General features: G+C 36.2%; 3 protein-coding genes across 4 annotated transcripts; 1 reads left to right on the plus strand and 2 right to left on the minus strand.

Annotated features, from left to right (window-relative positions):
- Nucleotides 1–441: 441 nt before the first annotated feature.
- MP (Transcriptional factor B3 family protein / auxin-responsive factor AUX/IAA-like protein) lies at nucleotides 442–5,700 on the plus strand. The gene is made up of 14 exons (XM_047321908.2): nucleotides 442–1,258; nucleotides 1,348–1,460; nucleotides 1,646–1,744; nucleotides 1,843–1,899; nucleotides 2,012–2,164; nucleotides 2,269–2,353; nucleotides 2,547–2,637; nucleotides 2,716–2,880; nucleotides 2,953–3,075; nucleotides 3,194–3,269; nucleotides 3,377–3,512; nucleotides 3,596–4,866; nucleotides 4,964–5,154; nucleotides 5,253–5,700. The coding sequence occupies exons 1-14, from the start codon at nucleotides 1,117–1,119 to the stop codon at nucleotides 5,368–5,370; spliced, it is 2,820 nt and encodes a 939-aa protein (XP_047177864.2). The 5' UTR covers nucleotides 442–1,116; the 3' UTR covers nucleotides 5,371–5,700.
- Nucleotides 5,701–9,010: 3,310 nt separating this feature from the next.
- Nucleotides 9,011–10,738, minus strand: LOC148204775 (putative methyltransferase At1g29790). The gene has a single exon (XM_088097547.1). It carries the CDS (start codon nucleotides 10,578–10,580, stop codon nucleotides 9,318–9,320), a length of 1,263 nt encoding a protein of 420 aa, XP_087953673.1. The 5' UTR covers nucleotides 10,581–10,738; the 3' UTR covers nucleotides 9,011–9,317.
- Nucleotides 10,739–14,031: 3,293 nt separating this feature from the next.
- LOC124836202 (ATP-dependent RNA helicase) lies at nucleotides 14,032–21,436 on the minus strand. Of its 2 annotated transcripts, XM_047311315.2 has the most exons (4): nucleotides 21,199–21,435; nucleotides 17,827–21,049; nucleotides 17,116–17,512; nucleotides 14,032–14,624 (listed from the first exon to the last, which is right to left on the minus strand). In XM_047311315.2, the coding sequence occupies exons 2-3, from the start codon at nucleotides 21,036–21,038 to the stop codon at nucleotides 17,119–17,121; spliced, it is 3,606 nt and encodes a 1,201-aa protein (XP_047167271.2). In that variant the 5' UTR covers nucleotides 21,039–21,049; nucleotides 21,199–21,435; the 3' UTR covers nucleotides 14,032–14,624; nucleotides 17,116–17,118. The 2 variants fall into 2 exon arrangements, with proteins under 2 accessions (XP_047167271.2, XP_047167270.2); XM_047311314.2 differs by lacking the exon at nucleotides 14,032–14,624 and having other exon boundaries at nucleotides 16,993–17,512; nucleotides 21,199–21,436.
- Between the last annotated feature and the right edge of the window lie 2,161 nt (nucleotides 21,437–23,597).

Below are 23,597 nucleotides of genomic sequence, written 5' to 3' on the forward strand. Positions count from 1 at the left end.
GGAGCCATAAACAGTAAAATGTCCGATAATCATAATTGTTACTGTTATTATCTTAAAACAAACATAATGTACCTAACTAAGCTTCCTCTGTTATGGAATGAGTGTCTGCTGCATAATATTAAAGAACAGAACACAGATGTCTGTGTGTGTGTCTCAAAAGAAGGTAATAACGGAAGAAATAAATAAAAGAGGTGTTTGATCGTAGATTGGTGGCGAAATAATGTGGTGTTTTAATAGAGAGATGGCTGAAAAACTAGGTAGAATCAAATCAAACGTAATCAAATGTTAAAGAATCTGAATAATGTAAAAGGTAGTGATTACATATCCTGTGAGCTAAGGTGAGGGTGATAGTGTGTACTGTTTTGTTTTCGTGTTGTTATAGACTAGCTTCACTTTTTCTGATTTTCATTAAATACAAGTATACTAGTTTTTTGTTTTGGTCTTAATTATTTAAATGATATAAATAGCTTAAAGCTGCAAAGGGTAGGACTTGGTAGCATGCACACTACTTGCTCTTTGAAGCAAAGAGAGAGAGAGAGAGAAGAGACAAGGAGGTTTTGGTTTTTGGCATTGGTGCTTGTGCTCGTGCTTGAGAAATTGAAAAGAGCGAAAGAAAGAAGGGAACAGTATCGGCGTCAGGGTGATGAGTGGTTTCACTGAAAGGTTGGTTTCTTTTGAAGATAGAAAGAAGGAAAAAAAAAAGGCACGCACAAGTAGTACTCAAATCAAACCCAATAATACAAGCCACACTCATGCTTAGGTCCGCGTGCTTTGATGGCCTTTATTTCGGTTGCTTTGTGTCAAGCCCCACCCTTTGAAAGAAAGATCTGCACTGTGCCTTTTTCACAGGTTTTGGTCTGCTTTTCAGCTAGCTTGGATTCTTTGTTTTCCCACAGAACAACAACACAAATGAGATTCTTCTCATATTAACAACGTCGACCCTTCTTCTCTTCTCTTCTTCCTCTTCATCCTAATGGGATGGTCAGTCAAGGTTTGAGAGAAAGGAGAGTTTTTGTTTGGTGGGTATGCAACTTGTGAATTGAAGACGTAGAAACACAGGTTCCTCTTGTGGTTTCAGTTGAAGACGTAGAGAGTGGTACAGCATAGCAATACAATATGATGGCTTCCGTAGAAGAAAAGCTTAAAACTGGAGGAGTTGGAGTTGGAGTTGGAGCTGGAGCTGGAGGAGGAATGGTTGTTGGGAGTCAAACTTTAATGGCTGAGATGAAACTGTTGAAAGAAATGCAGGAACATTCTGGTCTGTTTCATTTTCCTTTTTGGAAGATCATTTTTTACCTTTTGGTTTCATTTTAATGACAGACATGTTTGATGCTATAAATTTTTCAGGGGTCAGAAAGACTTTGAATTCCGAGTTATGGCATGCTTGTGCAGGCCCTCTTGTTTCATTACCTCAGGTTGGAAGTCTTGTGTTTTACTTCCCTCAGGGACACAGTGAGCAGGTGAATGAATGAATGAATCAATCTCTTGTTTTCTTTCCAAGTGCTATTTGTTTTCTTCTAACCTTGCTTTGTTATCTCTAACTCACTGGTTTCTTTTGTATGTTGAACCTAGAATGTGACTTCGTTTGTTTTGGTTGGCTGAAGCATGTGTGTCTGTTTTTCCCTTTCTCTAAATATATGAACAGGTGGCGGCTTCTACCAGAAGGACAGCAACGTCGCAGATTCCAAACTACCCCAATCTTCCATCTCAGTTGCTGTGTCAAGTCCAAAATGTCACACTTCATGTGAGTGTCGTGTGCTGGTTCACCACCTCTTGCATTTGTCCTCAAAAGCTTATTTCAAATTCAAATATTTACCTTTTTTTTTCTGTATTTTATGACAGGCAGACAAAGAGACAGATGAAATCTACGCTCAAATGAGTCTCCAGCCACTGAATTCTGTAAGTTTCGGTCTTTTAATCTATTTTATCGAGCCTGTAAATACGAGGGTTGGTTGTGGTGTATCGTTCGTTCTTCCCAGTTTGAATTTGGATTTGGATTTCTCTGTGCCAGGAAAAAGAAGCATTTCCCATATCTGATTTTGGTCTAAAGCCAAGCAAACACCCCACTGAGTTCTTCTGCAAAACTTTGACTGCCAGTGACACGAGCACACACGGCGGCTTTTCGGTTCCACGCAGGGCAGCAGAGAAGCTCTTTCCTCCGTTGGTATGGCTGCAGCACCAGCTGATTGCAAATCATGTTCTTCTTGTACTTGCTAAAATTCGGTACTTGAATTGTCTTTTTATTGACCCATCTTATTTTCACTTCAGGATTACACAATTCAACCCCCAACTCAAGAACTTGTTGTTCGAGATTTGCATGATAATACCTGGACATTTAGACATATCTACAGGGGTGAGTATGCTTTTGTTATTGAAATCTATCTATCTATTGCTTTGTTAGAAAACATTAATGGGTGTTTTGTTGTGGATTATATTATATTCCATGTTAAGCATTTCGTGCTTCTCTTTTGTCACAAGCTATTGTTTGGCTTTGCAGCTTTCTGCTTAAGGAAAGACTCACTTTTATTTTTGACAATTTTCCTTAGGTCAACCAAAGAGACACCTTCTCACAACAGGGTGGAGTTTGTTCGTAGGCTCAAAAAGACTCAGAGCTGGTGATTCTGTTCTTTTCATCAGGTAACTGCTTAATTGTTGGCTTCAATAAGCATTCCTTCATAACTTTCTTCATACTAAAAACGATGTTATTGTTACTAGGGATGAGAAATCGCAACTGCGAGTTGGTGTGAGGCGTGTTAATCGTCAACAAACAACACTGCCATCATCAGTGCTTTCTGCAGATAGCATGCACATTGGTGTGCTTGCTGCTGCAGCTCATGCCGCTGCTAATCGAAGTCCATTCACTATTTTCTACAATCCAAGGTTTATATTTAACGTCCTCATACACACCCTCTACACTATTTTCTGTTGTGTATAATTAGTTCTACTTTGCAGGGCTTGCCCTTCAGAATTTGTTATTCCGCTGGCTAAATACAGAAAAGCTGTATTAGGGACTCAGGTCTCAGTTGGCATGAGATTTGGTATGATGTTTGAGACTGAAGAATCGGGTAAGCGCAGGTAATTTTCTGAAAGCTTGGATCTTTCTATAGCCAAATGTGCCTGCTCAGCTATTTTGTGATGAGCGTTAACTACAAAACAGGCATGAAAATTTGACACATGCTTCACCTTTCTGCAGATATATGGGTACAATAGTTGGCATCAGTGATGTGGATCCTCTGAGGTGGCCTGATTCTAGATGGCGAAATATTCAGGTACAATAAGTTCTGCTCATGTTCTATCATTTATACTTTGTAGTATGTTCCGATGATATTGTGTGCATGTATTCTTCTATGAAAAACAATGATTTGTCTGCGAACAGGTGGAGTGGGATGAGCCAGGGTGTGGTGATAAACAGAATAGAGTTAGTGTTTGGGAGATTGAGACTCCTGAAAGCCTTTTTATCTTTCCTTCTTTGACTTCAAGTCTGAAACGGCCATTGCAATCTGGATTTTATGGCAAGTCTCTTTTCTTATATTTCTTTCCCTTCCTTGTAAATGAACATCTTCTATTTGATGACTAGTTATGTTTATTGGTGTAGAAAATGAGTGGGGGACTTTGTTAAGAAGACCTTTTATGAGAGTTCCAGAAAATGGAACTATGGAGCTACCAAACTCACTGCCAAATCTCTACTCAGAACACCTGATGAAAATGCTTTTCAAACCCCAGATAATTAACAACAATGGAGCATTGTTATCGGCCATGCAACAAGAATCTGCTGCTGCAAGAGGTCCCTTGCAAGAGATGAAGACCACACTTGCAGCAGATAGCATGCCGCTTAGAAATCTACACACTCAATCTATCCCTGAACAACCTATTCCCCTAAACATGCAATCACTGTTGAAAAGTGATCAACCTGAAAAGTTGCACACTCTTGCCAAAATTGAGCTGCCTTCTGGGATAGTCGCTGACAAGCCAAAATTAGAACCTGAGGTATTACCACCTGATCATATGCTTGACTATGCTTCCACTTCCATGGAAGGGTGCAACATGGAAAAAGTTCCAACAAATCCTGTTAACCAGCAAGGCCTAGCAAACCAATTGACTTTCCATAATCAAAACCAGACTCCTCTCACTCAATCTACTCCATGGCCTATGCAAGCTCAGATAGAATCATCCTTGCCCCATCCTCAAATGATTGACATGGCTCAAGCTGAAACTGCTATGGTAAATAGCCTGCTTCCTCAGCTAGACATTGATGAATGGATGGCGTATGCTTCCTCCCAACCTTTTGCCACGCCAAACAGACCAACTGGACCTTTACCTGAGTTGCAAGAACATACGTCACTTCAACCTCAAGTGGTGAATCCCCCTTTACCTAACCATGAAGTGTGGGATCATTATGTCAAGAGTTTGAAGTTTTTGTCTCAAACAGACCAGCTAGCCTCCATCTGTCAGCCAGGGACGTTCAATGGCATCAATGGCTTGCCAAGTCCAAACAGTCTGAGGGGCCTTTCAGCTGAGAGCAACAACCAAAGTGAGATTTGTGTCAACGTTGATGTCAGTAACAGCGTAGGTACCACCGTGGTTGATCCTTCTACTTCAAGCACCATTTTGGACGAGTTTTGCACAATGAAGGAGAGAGAGTTTCAGAATCCAAATGATTGCATGATGGGCAACTTGAGTTCAAGCCAGGATGTGCAATCTCAAATAACCTCGGCAAGTCTGACTGAGTCACACGCCTTTTCTTTCAGAGACATCCCTGACAACTCAGGTGGCACTTCTTCAAGCCATGTTGATTTTGATGAAAACAGCTTTCTGCAGAATAACTCGTGGCAGCAAGTACCTGCTCCCATCCGAACCTACACAAAGGTTTGTAGAGAATAACATTCATGAAATTTAGTCACCTATATTATCTGCTTCAACATCTTAAATTATGTACAACATCATGGCTTTTGGTTTCTGACAGGTACAAAAGGCCGGTTCTGTCGGAAGATCAATTGATGTCACTACTTTCAAGAACTATGAGGAGTTGATCCGTGCAATTGAATGCATGTTTGGACTTGATGGTCTTCTGAATGACACTAAAGGTTCTGGATGGAAATTGGTGTATGTAGATTATGAGAGTGATGTTCTGCTAGTTGGGGATGATCCTTGGGAGTAAGTTTCTTACCTCTTGTATTGTGTGATATTCAACACCTTATGTTTAATAATGTTTTTTTTTGTGGCAATCTGATACTATAAAACGCTATGTGTAGGGAATTTGTGGGGTGTGTTCGCTGCATCAGAATTTTATCCCCTACAGAAGTTCAGCAGATGAGTGAAGAGGGAATGAAGCTTCTAAACAGTGGAGCTTTACAAGGGATGAATGTTTGAACCCCATTTCATAAAGCCATGCTTTTAGGTTTTCATGTGTAAGAATAGCCTCAAATCATTCAAAAGCAAAGGCTTATGTTGTTGAACAAGTCATATAATGTTATTACTACCTTGTTCTTACAAGGGTGTCATGCCTTCTATTATGAACTATAGGACACTCGTTATTGGAACATTACTTGGTATGGAACAAACCTTGAAGATGGAAGTGTTTTAGTTTATTATATTACAGGTCAAAAGTTGTAATATGTTCCAATGAGTCAAGGGTGTTTACATACCTAATGTTGTAAGACATTCTCCGAGGCAAGTTCAAATATTATGCTTTTAATATTATTATAATCACTCTACAAATGATGAACCAATTATGTTATTTGCATCTATTAATAAGGCAAAATTAAGTCAATAAAAAGCAATACTACAATATATTAACACATAATTAGTTTAAAATTAACTCCAGATAGAATTTAAGAGTTATAATGAATTTAGAGTGGATGTTACTTTACTACCAATATGGTATTATGATACAAATAAAAGTTTAATATAAGATAAAAACAAGAAATAGATACCAGTTTATATACACATAATTTAATTGATTGATAAAAGATTTTATATACACAAGATAATTTAATTGATTAAAGATTTTTTGAAATGATATCAAAAACAACTGACAATATCTTATGATTATAAAAACCTATGTTTATTGTCCTTTCTTACCCATAATAGATATTACGATGTCTGTAATTATTCAAAAACAATGTAATAATACTTTTTATTTCAAAATGTTACATGGTTGCGTGACATTATTGATAATACAACATTGATAACAAGTAAAGTTAATGGAACACAATAATTAATAATAATAATTTGGAAAACATTGATAAGATGGAAAAAAACTGAGAGCATAATTGTGATAAAGACAAATTATCTTTCGATCTAGTAACAGAAGACTGGCAGTTAAACAAGTGTAAGAATATAAATAATACACTGTCAATATAAATAATACATGATAAAAAAGAATATAAATAGAGAACATCAACATAACAAGTTGGTTCTATATGTGAAAATAATAGTAAGAAGAGAAAAATAAGGTAAATAATACACTGTCAACATTATCAAAATATTAATATATGAATTGATTAACATGTGAAGTAAAAGAAATCTAATTTAGTTGGTTGAGCAGTATATAAAATTTTCTAAACGTTAAAAAAACGAGTTAAATTCTTATAGATAAGAAAAGTTCTAATTTATCAAAATATATATAAATGATAAAAAGAATATAAATATCAAAATCACCGAATGAATATCAGTTCAATTTTAAAAAATTAACATTTATGTCTATGATAAGTTAAACTTCCTAGAGTGGTCACAATGAATTGAATGTATAAACTGAATATTTCTTTTTTCTTTTAAAAAAATTCATTTTCTTAAGTATGACTTCGTTCAATTATATTTCTGAATTTCGAGGATGAATTTAACTTTATTAAGACTTCTGTAAACACGTGTTGAAAAATAATTATTCAAAGGGTACACAATTTTAAGTGACCGAACTTACTTCCAATAAAATTATGTCAATGACAGAAAAATTATTATACCTTGGAGACTTCACAAAAAGATAAAACTAAATTCACAATTAATTGATTTGGACCAACTATCTGACACAGTTCATCACAATCGGTCGTGTTTACATTTATCGATGTTCTCAGCATTCACATTTATAATGTCTCTGCCACCACACTCAATGTTGTTGTTATTATAATTATAATTAAATATAAAACTTTAAGAGCTACATTGTTTCATCGTTGAAAAGAAAACTTCAGTTTCAAGTTATATGTTATATTATATGCATATATAATTTAAAACATGCAAGTTGTAATCAGATTTAGAAGTTTAAACCATATCTTAATCATATTCTCATAGGTGAGCAAAGACAGAATTTTTGTAAGAAATTATTCACCATCCAAGTCTCATGGTCAAACAAAGCCTAACAAAAAAGTGTTTTTCCTTGCACCTCTTCACGTTACTATCTTCATTTTCATGTTTCAAAAATATTCTTCTTTAACAAAATTTGAAATTCGTTAAAATTTATGAAAATGTTTTTAATAAATTTTAAAATTCGTTAAAAATTTTAAAAATTCTTTAATAAACTTCAAAATCTATTCAAGGATTTTTTTTAACGAATTTCAAATTTATTAAAAAAGGTGGTGTAGGATTTTTTGAAATGTAAAAAACAATTTTAAAATTTAAAAGAAATGTGAGAGTGTAGAAAGAAATATAGGATGGTGTACGGAGAAACCTTTCCAACGAAAAAGCTAAATACACCGAAGCAATTTGAGTTTGGGCCTAGTAAATTTATGAGAGTTTCTTTGTGTATTCTGTAAATTTCTTACATCACTTCTCATCCATTCTGAATTGAGGTTTGGTAAAGTTCATCTTCATAAGTTTCTTTCTGCATCTCCATAAATTCTTGCGTTTTAGATTTTATAATCCAAAATGTAAGTTTTGTATTTCAAAATTTACAATCTAGAATACATCTTTTATTTTATATTTCAAATTACACAATTCAAAATATATTTACAACTTAATGTATTTTTTGTTTTATATGTCAGAATATATAATTTGAATAAAAAAATTGTATTTCAATTTATACCTTATAAAGTATAAAAATTTATGAGAGTGTAAACTGAAATTATGAAAATGCAGGAAGAAATGACCCCGAGGTATTGGAATGTAATTTTTTACTTAATAAAGTCCACTTCCTAAATGAATGAAATTAATACAAAATATTTGTGGGGGTGTATAAAGATAAACCCATAAATTTATAATGCATACGTTTTTTAAACCCTCTTTTTCTCTCCTCTTTTTTCCTTTTCACACCCTTTTTTTTCCTATTCACACCGTGTCACCTATGACATTTACACCTTTTTTTCTTTCTATATCTCTGTTAGTGAAACATTAAAAAAATTGAAAAATAAAAGCTACAAATTCCCTTTCAATCACATTTAGGTGAAATTCAATGTGGATCCTATCGAATTTGAATCTCATTTTTCTATTTAATAAGATTTATAAGAAATTTCAATTAATAAAAGAGAAGAAATTGGAAAGTTAACACTAGAGTATGTGTTGCTGACACTTCCCAACCAATTTGTCTTAAGCTTCCTAGCTCATTTTCAACCATAATTGGTTTGAACCTTTTCGTGTTGAAGCCTTATTGCATACTTGTGATTATACACAATCATCACATTCAATCTGAGAGTTTATAGCTCTGCCAAGTTATAGCAAACAATGAAATGGTTTATTCATAACCAAGGGAAAGAGCACAGGAAGCAGTTTCATAGATCATTACAACTCTGTCAGCATATTCATGACTTTTTGCAGAATCTGATAAATGCACCTTGCATTATGAGAGACACAACATTCATGTGAATTGAAATGACTCATCAGAATCTTTGGATTAGAGCAATTAGAGGGATGAATAAGATGGTTATAGAGCCAAATGACAGATAAAATAACACTCTTGTTTTCTATACTTGAGATCAAACCCAGGTTCATGTCTTTACCATTGACAGCATATGATGCAGGTATCAGGTTCAGAAACCTATGTTGGATCCATCACATTCAAGAAACTAAAACTATAGTCTTCAAATATAGAGACTAAAGTTGACTTTATAAGATTAAAAAATGTAATTCAATTTTCATCTTTCTAATAATTTATCAAAATACATGACAGTTGAGACAGAATGAGATATAAAACAGAACTTGAAATACAAAATATGTGACCTCAAAAAGCTGGTTTACAATTGGCAAAGGAAATAATTCTTGTACTTATTCCAGGTCTAATAGGATTTGATGACTATGGAAGCAATTCATTCACACAGAATATGGGTGAAAGAGATATAGCAGAATCTAGATTATTCTTCCTTCTTGTAGTTGCAGTTTTATTGTATAACCCCCTAAACTCTAACAGGTTTCTGAAGGACTGCAGATAACACCACTTCAGGTTTGCCAGACCCAACACTATCAATCTTCTCTCCCACAACCCATTTCAACTTCTTATATCCAAATCTTTCAATCAACCGAGTCAAAGATTGCTTCTTTTCTTCATTTGCACAAAAGAAGTTATCCAGCCAGAACAAACCACCTGCCCTCAAAACTCTATCAATGTCAAACATCAGAAACTCCAATTTCTCACTCTTCCCTCCAACATCCAAGCTGCTTGAACCATGAACCAAGTCAAACACATTGTCATAGAAAGGAAACCTATGATCCAAGCTCAAGTAAAGAGGAAAAAGCCCTCTTGCAGCAATGAATTCACTGAATGGGGCATCAACATTGAGAGTGTTGGTAACCACAGTAACATTCCTATCAGCCATTCTAGCAGCAAAGGAACCAGACCCTCCACCAATGTCAAGCCCTATTCTAACCCCTCCACCTCCCAAGGCCAACACATCATCAACCAGAAAATCGTTCTTACTCTTACCCTTAACAAACTTAGCATTCTCATTGCCATGGACCAAATCAAAGCAACCAATGCACTCCCTACTCAACTTCTTACTATTCAAACACTCAAAGTTCTTACAACCAAGACCACTCCAGTTAACAGTCTTATTACCAACAGGCTTCCAAAGAGAATCTGGAAAAGGGTACAAACCTAACTTGGAAACAGTCTTTGCAAAACACCTCCTCCTAGGCAAAGGCTCGCACCCTCTTAAGATCAGCTTCTGCGCCACACTCCAATCATCAGGGCAAGCTCCGAAAACCTTGTAACTCATGAACTGAGACAGCAGGTCCGAATTTTTCTCACATGTGTGGCCCACAGATGGCACCATCTCCGTGATCCCAGTTCTTGAGTCTTTCCCCAGAGGGAGCTCGTGGCGCTGGAGGAAGAGTTTGAGCTCGGATGCAATGTTGGGCCTTGAAAGATCAATGCTTTCGTAGCCCAGAAGGTCTTTCTCCATCTGGGCCAGTTTCTTTTGGGACAAATCGATCTCCCTGAGAATGAGTGAGACCTGCTCCGAGATGAGAGATATGTTCTTGTGTGCATGATGGTGGAGAAGGTGATGGGGATGTTTAGGGGAAGCAGTGAAGGCGTAGAGAGCGAAGAGATTGGTGGTTATGACAGAGAAAATCATGAGAATGTTAACAGCAGAAGAACACAGTGTTGCTCTTTGGAATCTGGCTGTTCCATCTCCAATTTTCAGAGAAACTGAACCCATCTTAGTCCTTTGGAATAGAGAGACAGACACTGAATCAGAGAGTGAAGTAAATTATTCGAAGATTTGTTTGGTTTGGAGTAAGTAAGAAACTTAGTTTCAAAGATAACCAAATCCAAATGGAACCTTGTCGGTTGTGTTTGTAATGTTTTTCCTTTTTATGTTACTTTTTTGTGTGGCTTGTGTCTCATCAGATCTTGCTCATTGTTTACATAGATATTAAATCCAAGTTAATATCATAATTAATAAACAATCCTTATGCACAAAGATTAAGAGATCTATTGTCAACATGCAATTTTTTATTGGAAAACAAAACATCTTCATTAACAAAAAAGAAAAAAATGTTAACAACCTCGTTCTGGCTTGTTCTAACAAAGTGGTATAATACCTTGGGGTTTTAGCATTCAACTTTTATTTTCACTTTCACTTATGTTTCCGTTTTTAATAAGATATAAACAAATTTATTTCGAACTATTTTAAATAATTTTTATCAATTTAATATATTTTTAGTATTATAGATACTAATTTTTCAACGATTATCATTATCACTCAATAGTTATAAATAATATATTTATTATTGAAAGTAAATATTTTAGTAAAATTATTCATTATACTTAATCTTTGTAAAGATAGCTCGAACATATGTTATTTTGAAATAGTGGGTATTTTTTTTTTGTAATTAATTTGCAAAACAACTTCCTATTTGTGTAAGAAATTGTTTTTCTTTAAAAGGAATGTTGATGGCAGAAATGGTTTTTGCGGATCAAGAATAAATAACTTCAATATTCTTTTTGACACGGAATGTCAGTTAAAATAAGTACCCATTTATAAGTTCGTTTATATTAATTTAATAAATTACTTAGAAAAGTGCTGTAGTTGATAATTTTAATTGACTTGTGTTTCATTTGATAAATTTACAAGTTTGTTTGTTAAAACAGACAAAACTATTTTATCTCATAATTTATTTAACTTAGTTATTTAACTAAAAATAAATTTGTTGGTGAACAGGAATTCGAATTAATGTACCTAGTATCTTTTTATAAAGATATATTTGAGTCCGTACACTTATTTGTGTGTTATGGGTAGTTTTAATATTTATACCTTTACATGATCATTCGAGTATGTAATCGAAAAATCCTTTGAGGCAAAAGAAAGAATTACACATATTACCAAATTAAATTTCTAATCTCAATTAGAGAAACTCGAGGATCTTTGTCTAAATTTTCTCCCATCTAACTGCTGTTGCTTGTTTATTTGTTTCCCTCATTTTAACTATCCGAAATCAAAGAATAAAATACATTAATTAAAATATGCAACTGTAAATTCATTAAAAGACTGTTCAATGATTTTACTCATAAAACTTCGGTTTTAATTGGAAAATGACAGAAAGCATACTAAAGAAACCGCGTTATAACCTATATACTAAAAGACAGACAAAAAAACCTTTATAAAACATCATAAAAAAAAAAGTATAAAATATTAACCTTTTACAGAAGTTATGATTGAAGTAGGGAGGTGATACGTAGAAATCGTTCCATCTCACTAATCCGGTAGCACGTTGATTTCAATATATTTAAGTCCTAAAATTATACTTCATTTATTTTGAACACAGTATGTTTCAAATTAGCCAAAACCAATCCGGCGTCTTTTATCTTAAGTACGATAGATTTTTAATAGATATTTATTAATAATAAACTTTTATTTCATAATAACAATTTGTATAACACAATTTAATATCTATATAAGCATTCTATTTTGAAATATTTGTCGCAAAATGTATCTTGTAGTCTTCTTTTTTATTATTATTATTGTGATTATATAAAAAGTAAAAAAAAATATCAGTAGAATATAAAAAGTCAAATTAATATAATAAATAATAAATGAAATTGTTCCGACCTTGATCATTATCAGAGTTTTCCTGTTTCATTTTGGAATGTTCTTCCTGTTTCATAACATCTAGCAATCGGTATCAGAGTCCTGATCTAGGATACATGAGAGGAAGTTGTCATGAAAATGGCTTAAGGATTGATTCAAAGATTCATGGAAGGGAGGCCTATCGGTGGATGATCAAGGTAGAGGCTGGAGTGAAAAGGCAGCAAGAAAACATAAAAGAAGATTGAGAATTATTAGAAAGAACGGAACATGAGACTAAGACAAGAAATGAGGAAATCAGAAATTTATACAGAATTGGGGGCTGCCAGAATTCTATAAAAGGGAACATTCCAAGAAGGAGAAATCCAACAATAGAAGCAAACAGAGAAGAACAAAAGAAACATGATGAGAGAGGAAGAAACCAAGGGAAGAAAAGCAAGAGAACAACAACTGCTCAACATTCTGAATCAAGAACCCGAAGAAAGAAACAAAGATACGAGCATTTGAAGGTATAAAAACAAGAGCCACACTATAGAGAAGAAGCAAACTACAGCAAACTACAACCAGAAAAGGACTATGATAGATCTCATCAGCTAATCCGAGCAATCAGTTTTTGCAGAAAGCGACATGGTATCTCTTTAGACTAACTACAGAGGTTCTGATGCTCTGGAGGAAAGAGTGCTGGAAGAGTATGGGAGCCTTCACATGTTTGTGTTTGACCCGGGTGAAATAAAGACTAGCCTTTGGACAATGGGAAGGGCAAACCCCCGAAGATCTGCAATCATACTGTATTCAGGGGAATTTTCACATTTTTCTCTATAAATATGATCCCGTTTCCATCATGGCAAATGATAGCATACTTGGTGTTTGCTCACAACCAAATGATTATCAATCTGCACCATAATATTGTGATTGCATTCTTTTATGCTACTACTCAACCATAAAGATAAGTGAAGTATTAGCTCAGCCCTTGAAAAATCAATTACCTCGAGCATTCACTGAAGTAAACAACAAACACTGCAATGAGGAAAGGAGAGGGAAATCAAAACCAAACCCCAAACCATGACAAAAACACTTGAAAGTAGCATAACAAGTAAATGATATCAGCATCCACGACCAAAGAAAATAGAAATAAGGGTCCAAAACGAAAACAAATAAAAGAATTCTGTACCTTCAATTTTGAGAATGGCTTAAATGGTTCATCCAACACGACTGAAGAAGCAAAGTTCAATCACCAAGCTTCCTCATATTGGTTAGTATGTTCATGAAACACCACTTTATTTATTTCCTGGTGTGGACACTTAAATCATCTTGTGTTCCAGAGACCGCAGTCATTTAGTAGGTGATGCGGGTTTTCTAAAACCCAAACCAAAACCAATCATCAGTTTGAATATAAAAAGCAGATAATTTCCTCTATGCAAAAGCGGTTCGGATTTTATGTGAACCAGTTTAGAAGCTTATTTTGAAAGTGTCTTAAAAACCTTTTTCTATCCTTAAACCTGTTTTAAGAAAATGTTTTTTTCAAATCATTTTTTAAAATGGTTGTTTTAAAAGTAAAAAGTGGGAAAACATGCCTTGAATATCCATAAAACCAATTCAACATATGCTATTTTTTCAATATACCAATAATTTAGTCACAAGTATCCACCTAAATACTACAATTAGTGGTCTCTTTCCTATGACGGCCTACAAAACAAAAGCTATATTCTTGTCAGTTTTGCTCTATCAAAATAAACATGAAGCAAGAAATACATCACATGTTCTGAACCTGCCTTCTTTCAAAATGAGCCTCAAAAGCAACCTTTCAATAAAACTATCAAACTTGTAATCAGTAGGTAACTAGTAACTGGTAACTAACCAGCAGTTATCCTCCAATTACAAACGATGAGTTTCCCAATAATACATCAAACGAGCTGCCTGTTATAGTAACAGATCATGTCACTGACAGGTAGGTAGACAACTTCATGTCTGCAATCAGATGATCTGCTGCATTTAATGTTAAACCATTTAACAGCACATTCTTGATGTATCAGTGCAAGTGCACCTTTAAAGCCACACTCCATTTAAGAGTATTAGCACCTTTCTCTCAATTCTAGCATACAAATTCTGCAGACAGATTTTCTTCAGGAATATCTTCCCTTCAGATGCACAAGATGGATGATGATAGAACTTAATCTACAGACAAGAAAGTGAAATTAACAAAGGATATGGTGGAGAAAAACTAATGCTTAACATGAATGAATAAAGGTAAGTAGGGTTATTCATGGATCAAGCTCAGAACAAAATAATTGCAATAAAACAGAAAGAGTTCAAAAATAGTAGTATAAACATCAATATCTTCTAGGTGATAGATAGATTAAAATTATGGAAAAAGAACCACACTAAGTTTTGTATCCAATGCCACGCTTTAAAAGGACATGCATCAATGCATATGTAATTTGAATTAAAAAAATATGGCAACTGGGAATTGTGTTCAAGTCACTAGCCTAGAACTCAAATTTAGATATTAAGACTGATAGGTTTCTTCAGTAAAGAAATCAATCTCTCTTGAAAAGAAACACTCACACACCCAGATTACTGGAAACACCCTGTTTATTATTCTTGTAACCAAAGAATACAATGTACACCTCCAACACTCACAAGGGAGCACTCTCCCTCCACAGGATACAAAGGTCATGTCTATACAAATGAATTAACCAAAAGCTACCCTCACACAAGACCTCCCTCCTTCTTATAAAGGCCCCCCAACTAACTAAACAACTAACCAACAAACAACTAATTCCTAATCTGTTTCCTTGTTTCCTTCGGTCCTGCACCCGTTATATCCTATCACATTATATTTAATATCCTATCAGAGACCGCAAGAATGTTCTGGTTTATTGATTAATCAATGGGGTAACAGCTCATTTTTCAGAATAAAGCATATGGAGTTTTATCTGGCACACCACAAGGGTACTTTTGAAGTTACAATCTGCAGAAGAGGGCATTTCAAGTTCAACAGTGTCATATTTAAACACAGACAGACGCTTCTAAAAAATTAATAGATCATAAACATCAGAATAGAAAAATATAATGCAGCAAAATCAACAAACATCAGCACTAAATGATGATAACTAATTAATCATCTTGGATTTCAAAATCTGATGTTAAACACTGATAGAAGCTTCTATAAAACTAATATCTTGGATTTCAATATCTGGCACACCACAAGGGTACTTTTGAAGTTACAGTCTGCAGAAGAGGGCATTACAAGTTCAACAGTGTCATATTTAAACACAGACAGACGCTTCTAAAAAATTAATAGATCATAAAAATAAGAATAGAAAAAGATAATGCAGCAAAACCAACAAACATCAGCACAAAATGACGATAACTAATTAACCAACTTGCATTTCAACATCTGATGCTAGAACAAGCACCAAATAAGAAACTTTTATGCTATCTAGGAATCAAATTTGAGATATGAAGAATTCTCATTACAGAGTATTTATATAACAGTATCAAGGAATCTGATATTTACATAGGTCGAAGGGTTCAAATACAAGTACAGAAGCATGTGTTAATTCCCTTTTTTTGGTCGAGTGTGTTATTTCAGCCAAAAAGAATTGACTCAATTTTTTGTTTTTGTTTCTATGAGATCAATTATTGACCATGTGCATGAGAGACTATGTTGTTAAGAGGCATAAATAATTACATTTAGTTTGATATGCAAGTAATAATGATCATTCAGTGGAGCTAATCTGACGAATCAGTTCAGTTCCAATGAAATTAGGCCACAGTTTTCTTCTAATTTGTACCTCCAAAACTGTAAACACACTTTGATTATTGTTTTTCAATAATAGCTTGTATTGAAAAGTGATGTTGAACTTATTGTTTGTTGCCATCACTTCCATGTCTAAAGCTTTCCATTAATAATTTTACTAATGATTATTAAACAAGAGATTGTCTCATCCTGAACCTAAAAAGGATCAACATCTATATTCTTCTCCTGTAGACCCTTTCTTAGCCTGTCATTTTATAGGTCTCCCAATACATAGCCTTTTATACATTACAAACTCGTAGATTAATTTTTCATCACTAATTTTTATCAAATCACCTCAGCAACTAACGATACTGTGCCTCTAGCTTATAATACAACCACATAAAAGGAACAGGGTTGTAAACAATCATGGATATCAACATTTAGAAAACATATAGACAACTCAAATACTAGTCCTTCTAAAGGACAAAAGAAAATAAACAGCTAAAGCTGCAACCAATCATAAATATGTTCGAAATATAATTCTTTATAATTACTGATATCTTCGAACATTAAAAAAATATATATTTTGTGTCTCTGGCAATTTTTAGAGAAGAGAACATTCTATCAAGTTAAGCTTCAGCAGAACTAACCTAATCAACCAGAGACAGAAGAATTGGCAGTTCTACATTGTATATTGTCAGTAATATCTTGGAAAATTAAATATATACAGAAGTTAGTGATTAGGACTATACACTCCTACCAAGAACCTAGAATTCTTAAAATTTTAGCCTTCCGAAGAAATAAAAATAAAATATGTCTAAATTTCCATTTAAATCATCATGTAAGGAGAAAATAGACATTTAAACTAAATGCAACATATGACAGTATCCAAGACATTGCATTGAGAAGAAATGGATGAATTACATATCATGCACGACGTTTACTCAAACGCCATGAATTTGGCTCGTGGTATCTATCATAAAGTGGCTCAATTCGCTCTTGACGCTTCCGCTTGCTCATCTTTGTAGGATCTGCTACTTTGAAAAATCTTGGAGCCAGCTCAACAAGCCATTTGGGGTCTATGACAGTGACCTCACGCATATACTCCTTAGTTGTCATCACAAGCTCATGGTATATGACCCAGTCTGGCTGCCTCTGGAACAAAGCAGAACTTGGATGGATATACACAGGTTGGTTCTCAACTAGAGTTCTGTATCCTTCCTGGGGATCCTTTCTGGCAGCGTGAAAAAAGAATCCAGCAGTGATAGCCTTCCTTACTTTGGTGAAGTTTTTTCCAGCACTTACAACATCCAATTTGTACCTGAATATCCATACAAGTGATTTAGATTGCAATTTAATATGATTTAAATAATAATGCAAGAAACTCTAGTCAACACAATAACTATCAACCACAATAAAATGTTGCTTACAACAAGAACATGAAGCCTAAAATAAAAATACTTGAGGTATCCCTTACATAAAGAGCAGAATTTCCAATTTTCTCAATACAAAGAAGATCATACTAAAACAAAAACATTTATAAAACCATTGGGAACCTGAATAATAATTCTGCATGGTAGAAACACAAAGCAACATAGCAAAAAAAATGTTTAAAAGAATCGATAGATATCATACTTATCCATAATGGTGAGCAGTTGTTTCCTGACATCCTGTGCTCTTCTCAACGATCTAGATTGCACAAAATTCTCAAAACACCAGGGCCCAGAAAAATTCTTGGCTTTCCAAGCCTCATAAACAGCAAGTAGTGTCAGATGATCACCCTCTGGCTGGAAAAACTTTGCCCTCTTCTGATCTGCTTGGGCTTGCTTTTCCCTTGGCCTGTAGAAAATATTACCAGTCTGGATCATGGCAATTATGGTCAAAATCTCATCACTGCATCCAAGGTCGACGCTGGCAAGCAACATCTTGGACAAAGGTGGATCCAAAGGAAATTCTGCCATTTTCCTCCCCAATTTGGTCAGAAGGCCCTCTTCATCCAATGCTCCAAGACTGTAAAGCTGCTCCATGGCAGAAATCAGTGCTTGAGGTGATGGTGGATCCATAAAATCAAAGGACAGTAGATCATTTATCCCCATTGCTTTCATATTAAGTGTAGTCATCCCCAGATTTATCCTTTGAATCTCAGGAATTGTAGTGGGAGACATCTCATTCCTGTATGCACTCTCAGTATAAAGGCGATAACACTTCCCAGGTCCAGTACGCCCTGCACGTCCAGCTCTTTGTTTGGCTGATGCTTGTGAAATTGGAGTTATTACCAAAGAATCAAGACCTTGCTTTGGGTTATAAACATTTTGCTTAGCAAATCCAGGATCAATTACATAAAATATCCCATCAATAGTCAAAGAAGCCTCAGCAATGTTAGTAGCCACGACCACTTTCCTTTTCCCTGGAGGAGCAGGATCAAATATCCTAGACTGCATTTCACTAGGAAGGGCACTATAAACCGGTAAAATGATCAGCTCTGGAACATTCTTACCTAATCCCTTCATTCTCTCGTATAGAGATTGGCAAGCAAAATCAATCTCCTCTTGCCCAGTCAAAAAGAGAAGAATGTCTCCCTCGGGCTCAGTCAAGTGTATCTGTAGGACAGTTATTAAAGATGCATCTAAATAATCACTTTCCGGCTGTTTAGTATAAAGTATCTCAACAGGAAAAGTTCTACCAGGAATTGTAAAGATGTTACAGTTAAAGAAATATCCTGAAAATTTCTCAGCGTCCAGAGTAGCAGAAGTGACAATCAATCGCAATTCGGGTCTTCGCTTCACTAGCTGCTTGAGCAGTCCAAAAAGAACATCAGTATGAATAGTTCTTTCATGGGCTTCGTCAAGCATTATAACAGAATACTGTGACAGATTCTCATCGACCAATATTTCCCTAAGAAGCATACCATCTGTCATGTACTTGATAACAGTATCTGGTCCAGTGCAATCCTCAAACCGAATGGCATAACCAACTTCTTCTCCCAGTCTACAACCAAACTCTTCTGCTACTCTCTTTGCAACAGACATTGCAGCCACCCTACGAGGTTGAGTACATCCAATTTTTCCTTTTGTGGTATAACCTGCTTCGGCAAGATACTGTGTGACCTGAGTAGTCTTACCCGAACCAGTTTCTCCAATAACAACCAACACCTGATTATCATGCACAGCCTGAATCAATTCTTTTTTTAACTTGTAAATTGGCAAACTCTGCCTCTGCTCTTGAATAGAAAGCTTCGACCTTTGCCCAAAGGTAATTGTTTTCCCATATGCATCCTTCTTCCATTCTGGCATATCATAGGCTGATAAACCAACACCCCTAAGCTCCTGGGCAAGATGCCTTTCACCTGACTCTGGCATAGGGTCTTCCCAAGGCCGATTCAGATCCTTTGGAATTGAATCAAGCATTGTCCGTTGTTGCTGTTCTCGCACTTCCCTACGCTCCTTTATAAGTGCAGACTGAAGTGCAGCAGCTCGACCCAGAGAACCTTCAGGATTCTTAAAAATCTTAACAGGAGACATATCCATTGAGTATCTGCTCTGCCCTTGCAAGAATGCGGGTTCATCCTCATTCAACTCAATCTCAAGCTCCTCCTCAGCTCCTTCCTCTTGGTACAGCAATCCATCTCCCTCCTCGTCATAAGTTGGATACTCTGAAACACTCATCACACCTGAAGCAATCAACTGTTTTGCTTCCCATCTCTCCGGTGAGCTCATTCTCTTCAGAGGTCTCCGTGAAGAACCAACATCGTCTTCTTCTACAATCCTGATACCTGAAAGACCTGTCCTGGTAACCGGTCCATCCCTTGAACCCTGCGGATTCATCCTCAAGGCATCGTCCTCGGAGCTCTTCTTCAACGGAAGGAGATCCTTACCTGTGTGCTGATCAACGTCCCTCATGGAAAGAGACAACTTCTGACCGGAAACTGAGATCACCTTTACATAAACCTCCTGGTCGCGCTTAATGACGTCTTTGGCATTTGTGATCCTCCGAGTGGCCATCTGTGACACATGGACCAACCCCTCCTTCCCTCTTATGTCTTCTAACTGGACAAAGCACCCAGTTTCCATTACCCTGGACACCCTCCCTTTGTAAACGGCATATAATTCAGGTTCACCAGAAACATGCCGTGTAGCCTTCCTATTACCATCTCTATCTCCATTCTCCCTTCCACGACCATTCTCTTCATTATCATCTCTCCTGCGCCTCTCATACCTGTCACCATCCCTATCTCTATCCTTATCATATTTATCTCTTCCTCTTCGGCTGTAATCCCTTCTATCATCTTCATCGTCTCTATCTCTGTCTCTACCTCTTCTGCCGTAATCCCTTCTATCATCTTCATCATCTCTGTCTCTTCCTCTTCTGCGATGATCTCTTCTATCATCTTCATCATACCTATCTCTGCGCCTATCTCTTCTATCTCTGTCTCTGTACCCATCATCTTCCTCAATTTGCTCACTCTGCTTCTCCCTTGCCTCAGATTCTATCTCATGCCGAAGCTCCTTGGCCCGGTCCCTATCGTCTGCGATGGCCAGAGCCTTGAACTTGGTCTTGCCGTTGACAGTCTCTTTCTCCTTTTTCAAATCCTTCGGCTTGGGAGGGAGAATCGCGTGAATGATAGTGAGGAGCGTTCGGACAAAGTAATCCGGCATTTCCGCACCATTCTCCTTCAATTTCGCGTCAAATTCCTCAACATTCTCCGACGACCGACCCAACTCAGTGATGAACTCCGCCAGAACTTTGTCGCCGGTGCCGGTGTGGGACTCCAACTCGGTGCACACCTTCGACACAAGAGACAAATATTCCAACTTCTTCAATCCATCCTCAGGATTATCTACCGCCATCTATCGGAACCCTAATTATAATAAAAAAGGAGATATTCGTCAAAATTCGTTGAGTTCAAAACAAACAAGCGTTGAAAAGGCTCAGTCTATTTGAACTTATTATACAAAACTGATTATGATGTAGAACGTAGGGTTCAGATGAACGTGACACTGTACGTACCTGCTGAATGGAAAAACAGGGGTTTGTGCGCTTCGCGTGGAGACGAATGAAGAGCAATTAAAGTGGGTTGTTTCTCCTCAGAGCACCAAAAACCTTGTTCCTCGTGGATTGCTTGATTTCGCAGAAGCCTAGTTACAGGGACGATTTGATTCGAGGTATAAACCAGAACTAACCTAATGAAACCGAAGCATTCATTCGCGGGACCAAATGAATAAGATGAAAAAAAAAATTGTAGGTTGTTTATGAATAAGGTGAGGGAAAATATGTATATATACTTTAAATCTTAGACCGTGATATTAGCGAAAAGATATATAATATTTGTAATGTTTTTCACAAAACTGATATTGATGTTAGAAAAATACATTATATTTCTTAGATATATTGTTTTAATATTTTTTTATTTTTTAGTTAATTTATTATTATTTTTTATTTATATTTTAAGTTTAATCTATATTTTTTATTATAAATAAAAAACTTATCTGTATGAAATTAATTTCATATGTAATTTTTACTATATTTAATAATATTTATAATTTTTTATATAATTGAAAAAAGAGTATCAATTACAAGACTTTGTTGAACAAAAGTTTGATAATGAATAAGTACATTTTTAAAGCTGAACAAAATTACATATAATTAAGACAATGGACTGAATTATATGAAAAAATTGCAAACCAATATTACAGTTTTATAAAATATAAGAATTACAATTACTAAAATAAAAATATTAAATAATTAAACAAGGTTTATATAAAGAAAATACAACTTTAACAGAAAGATATAACCTTAAAAAATAATTAAAAGAAACTTTAATTTGGGTAAAAGAGAGATGTAACCTATATATATATATATATATGTTAGTAAGATATTTACATAAAATATCTTAGATATTTTAAACAGTTAAGTAACTAATCACGTTTTTAGGTAAGGTGGTTATTTTTATTTGGCTTATAAATACACTAACAGGACCAGAGTTGAGGTACGTCCTTTTATGCTCTAGAAATCCTGAATAATATTTCAGAGCAGTATCATAATCATTCTCTTGAGAGCTTCAGTTCCATAACTCAGTTCTGACTTGAGCGTCGGAGTATCTTTGCAAGTACCTCCCCCTCCTTTGGCAAGTATGAAGAACAACAATGATTGGAGAAAAGCACGCGTCTCAGACAACCAGCAAGCAACCCAGACAGCCAAGAGCAACAAAGACACACAGGAGAATGTACACCGAAACATTTTGACGCCCACCGTGGGGCCGAGTGCAATCCCAAAGAAGCCACAAGGGGAGCCTCGGCCTCCACGAATCATTTTTTTTCGGATAAGCTACTCCATCAAGATGAAGCTGCCGTATCACTCCAGGATTCTCCTCCGTGAGCCATTGGCTCCCCCACGAGCACCTCTACGAAAACGTTGATCCTACGACAGTGGTGGAGACCACCGAACTCCTATCCACGATGCATCTCAACAGGAACAACCCACACCAGCACCTCCATTGACGCCACTCCTCAGATCCCAAAGCGCGCAATCAAACCAAACCCAGATCACGAGTTTCACGGACTCGTTCATCATTTTCCTCGGAGACCTTCATTCATATCTGCAAAGAGGAAACGGTGCAAATCAGAACTCATTCATTTCCGCCTTCACCACGGAAAGACCATCCTTACTCCCTCACCCTTTAATCATCAGCTATTTTTCCATAACTACTTTGAAATCCCAAATCTGTGAACCCCTCATGCGGGTCTCGTAACAGAAGCCACCAAACTCATCTTCCATCAGCAATCATGCACCTATGCCGTCATCACCATTCCATTCCCCACTGGAACCTCCCTCCAAACACACGCATAAAGTCGAGCCTCTAACCGTTTTTTCTCACCATCTCCATGCCTTCATCTTCTTCCTCACCAAACAACACCCACGTCTACTGGAACACCCTTCCATCAATCTCCTTAGAATTTAAGGATACAGAGGCACACCAGAAATCCCTAATTTCCCAAATTTCCACAAACCCCAATCCCCAAAATCGGAGAACAGCAGGAACACTAAGCCCAAAGCTCAATGGCGCCGCCGCTTTTTCAAATCACTGTGTCGCTGCCCTCGCCATCTTCATGCATTCAAAATTGCGAATCGAAACCATCAAGATCAGAATCGAGACTGAAAAACCGAAAACCCTAAATTCCCAAACTCAGAGACAAGTCCTTTCGGCGCCTCCATGTCCGCCGCATTGTCAGACCCATTCTCCACATCTTCCGCAACACTCGCGCCATCCACGCCTCGTTCGGTTATGCCTCCATATCATCCAACTAACCTGGCTTGAACCCTATTTTTAAGGATCAGATACTGAACCATCCGATCCGTCCGACACATAGACTTAACGATCCTCCAAGATCGCCCACTTGGTCAACCAT

The sequence above is a fragment of the Vigna umbellata genome, chromosome 1 (genome assembly GCF_029865625.1).
Source record: "Vigna umbellata cultivar VRB3 chromosome 1, Vumbellata_1.0, whole genome shotgun sequence".
NCBI lineage: Eukaryota > Viridiplantae > Streptophyta > Magnoliopsida > Fabales > Fabaceae > Vigna > Vigna umbellata.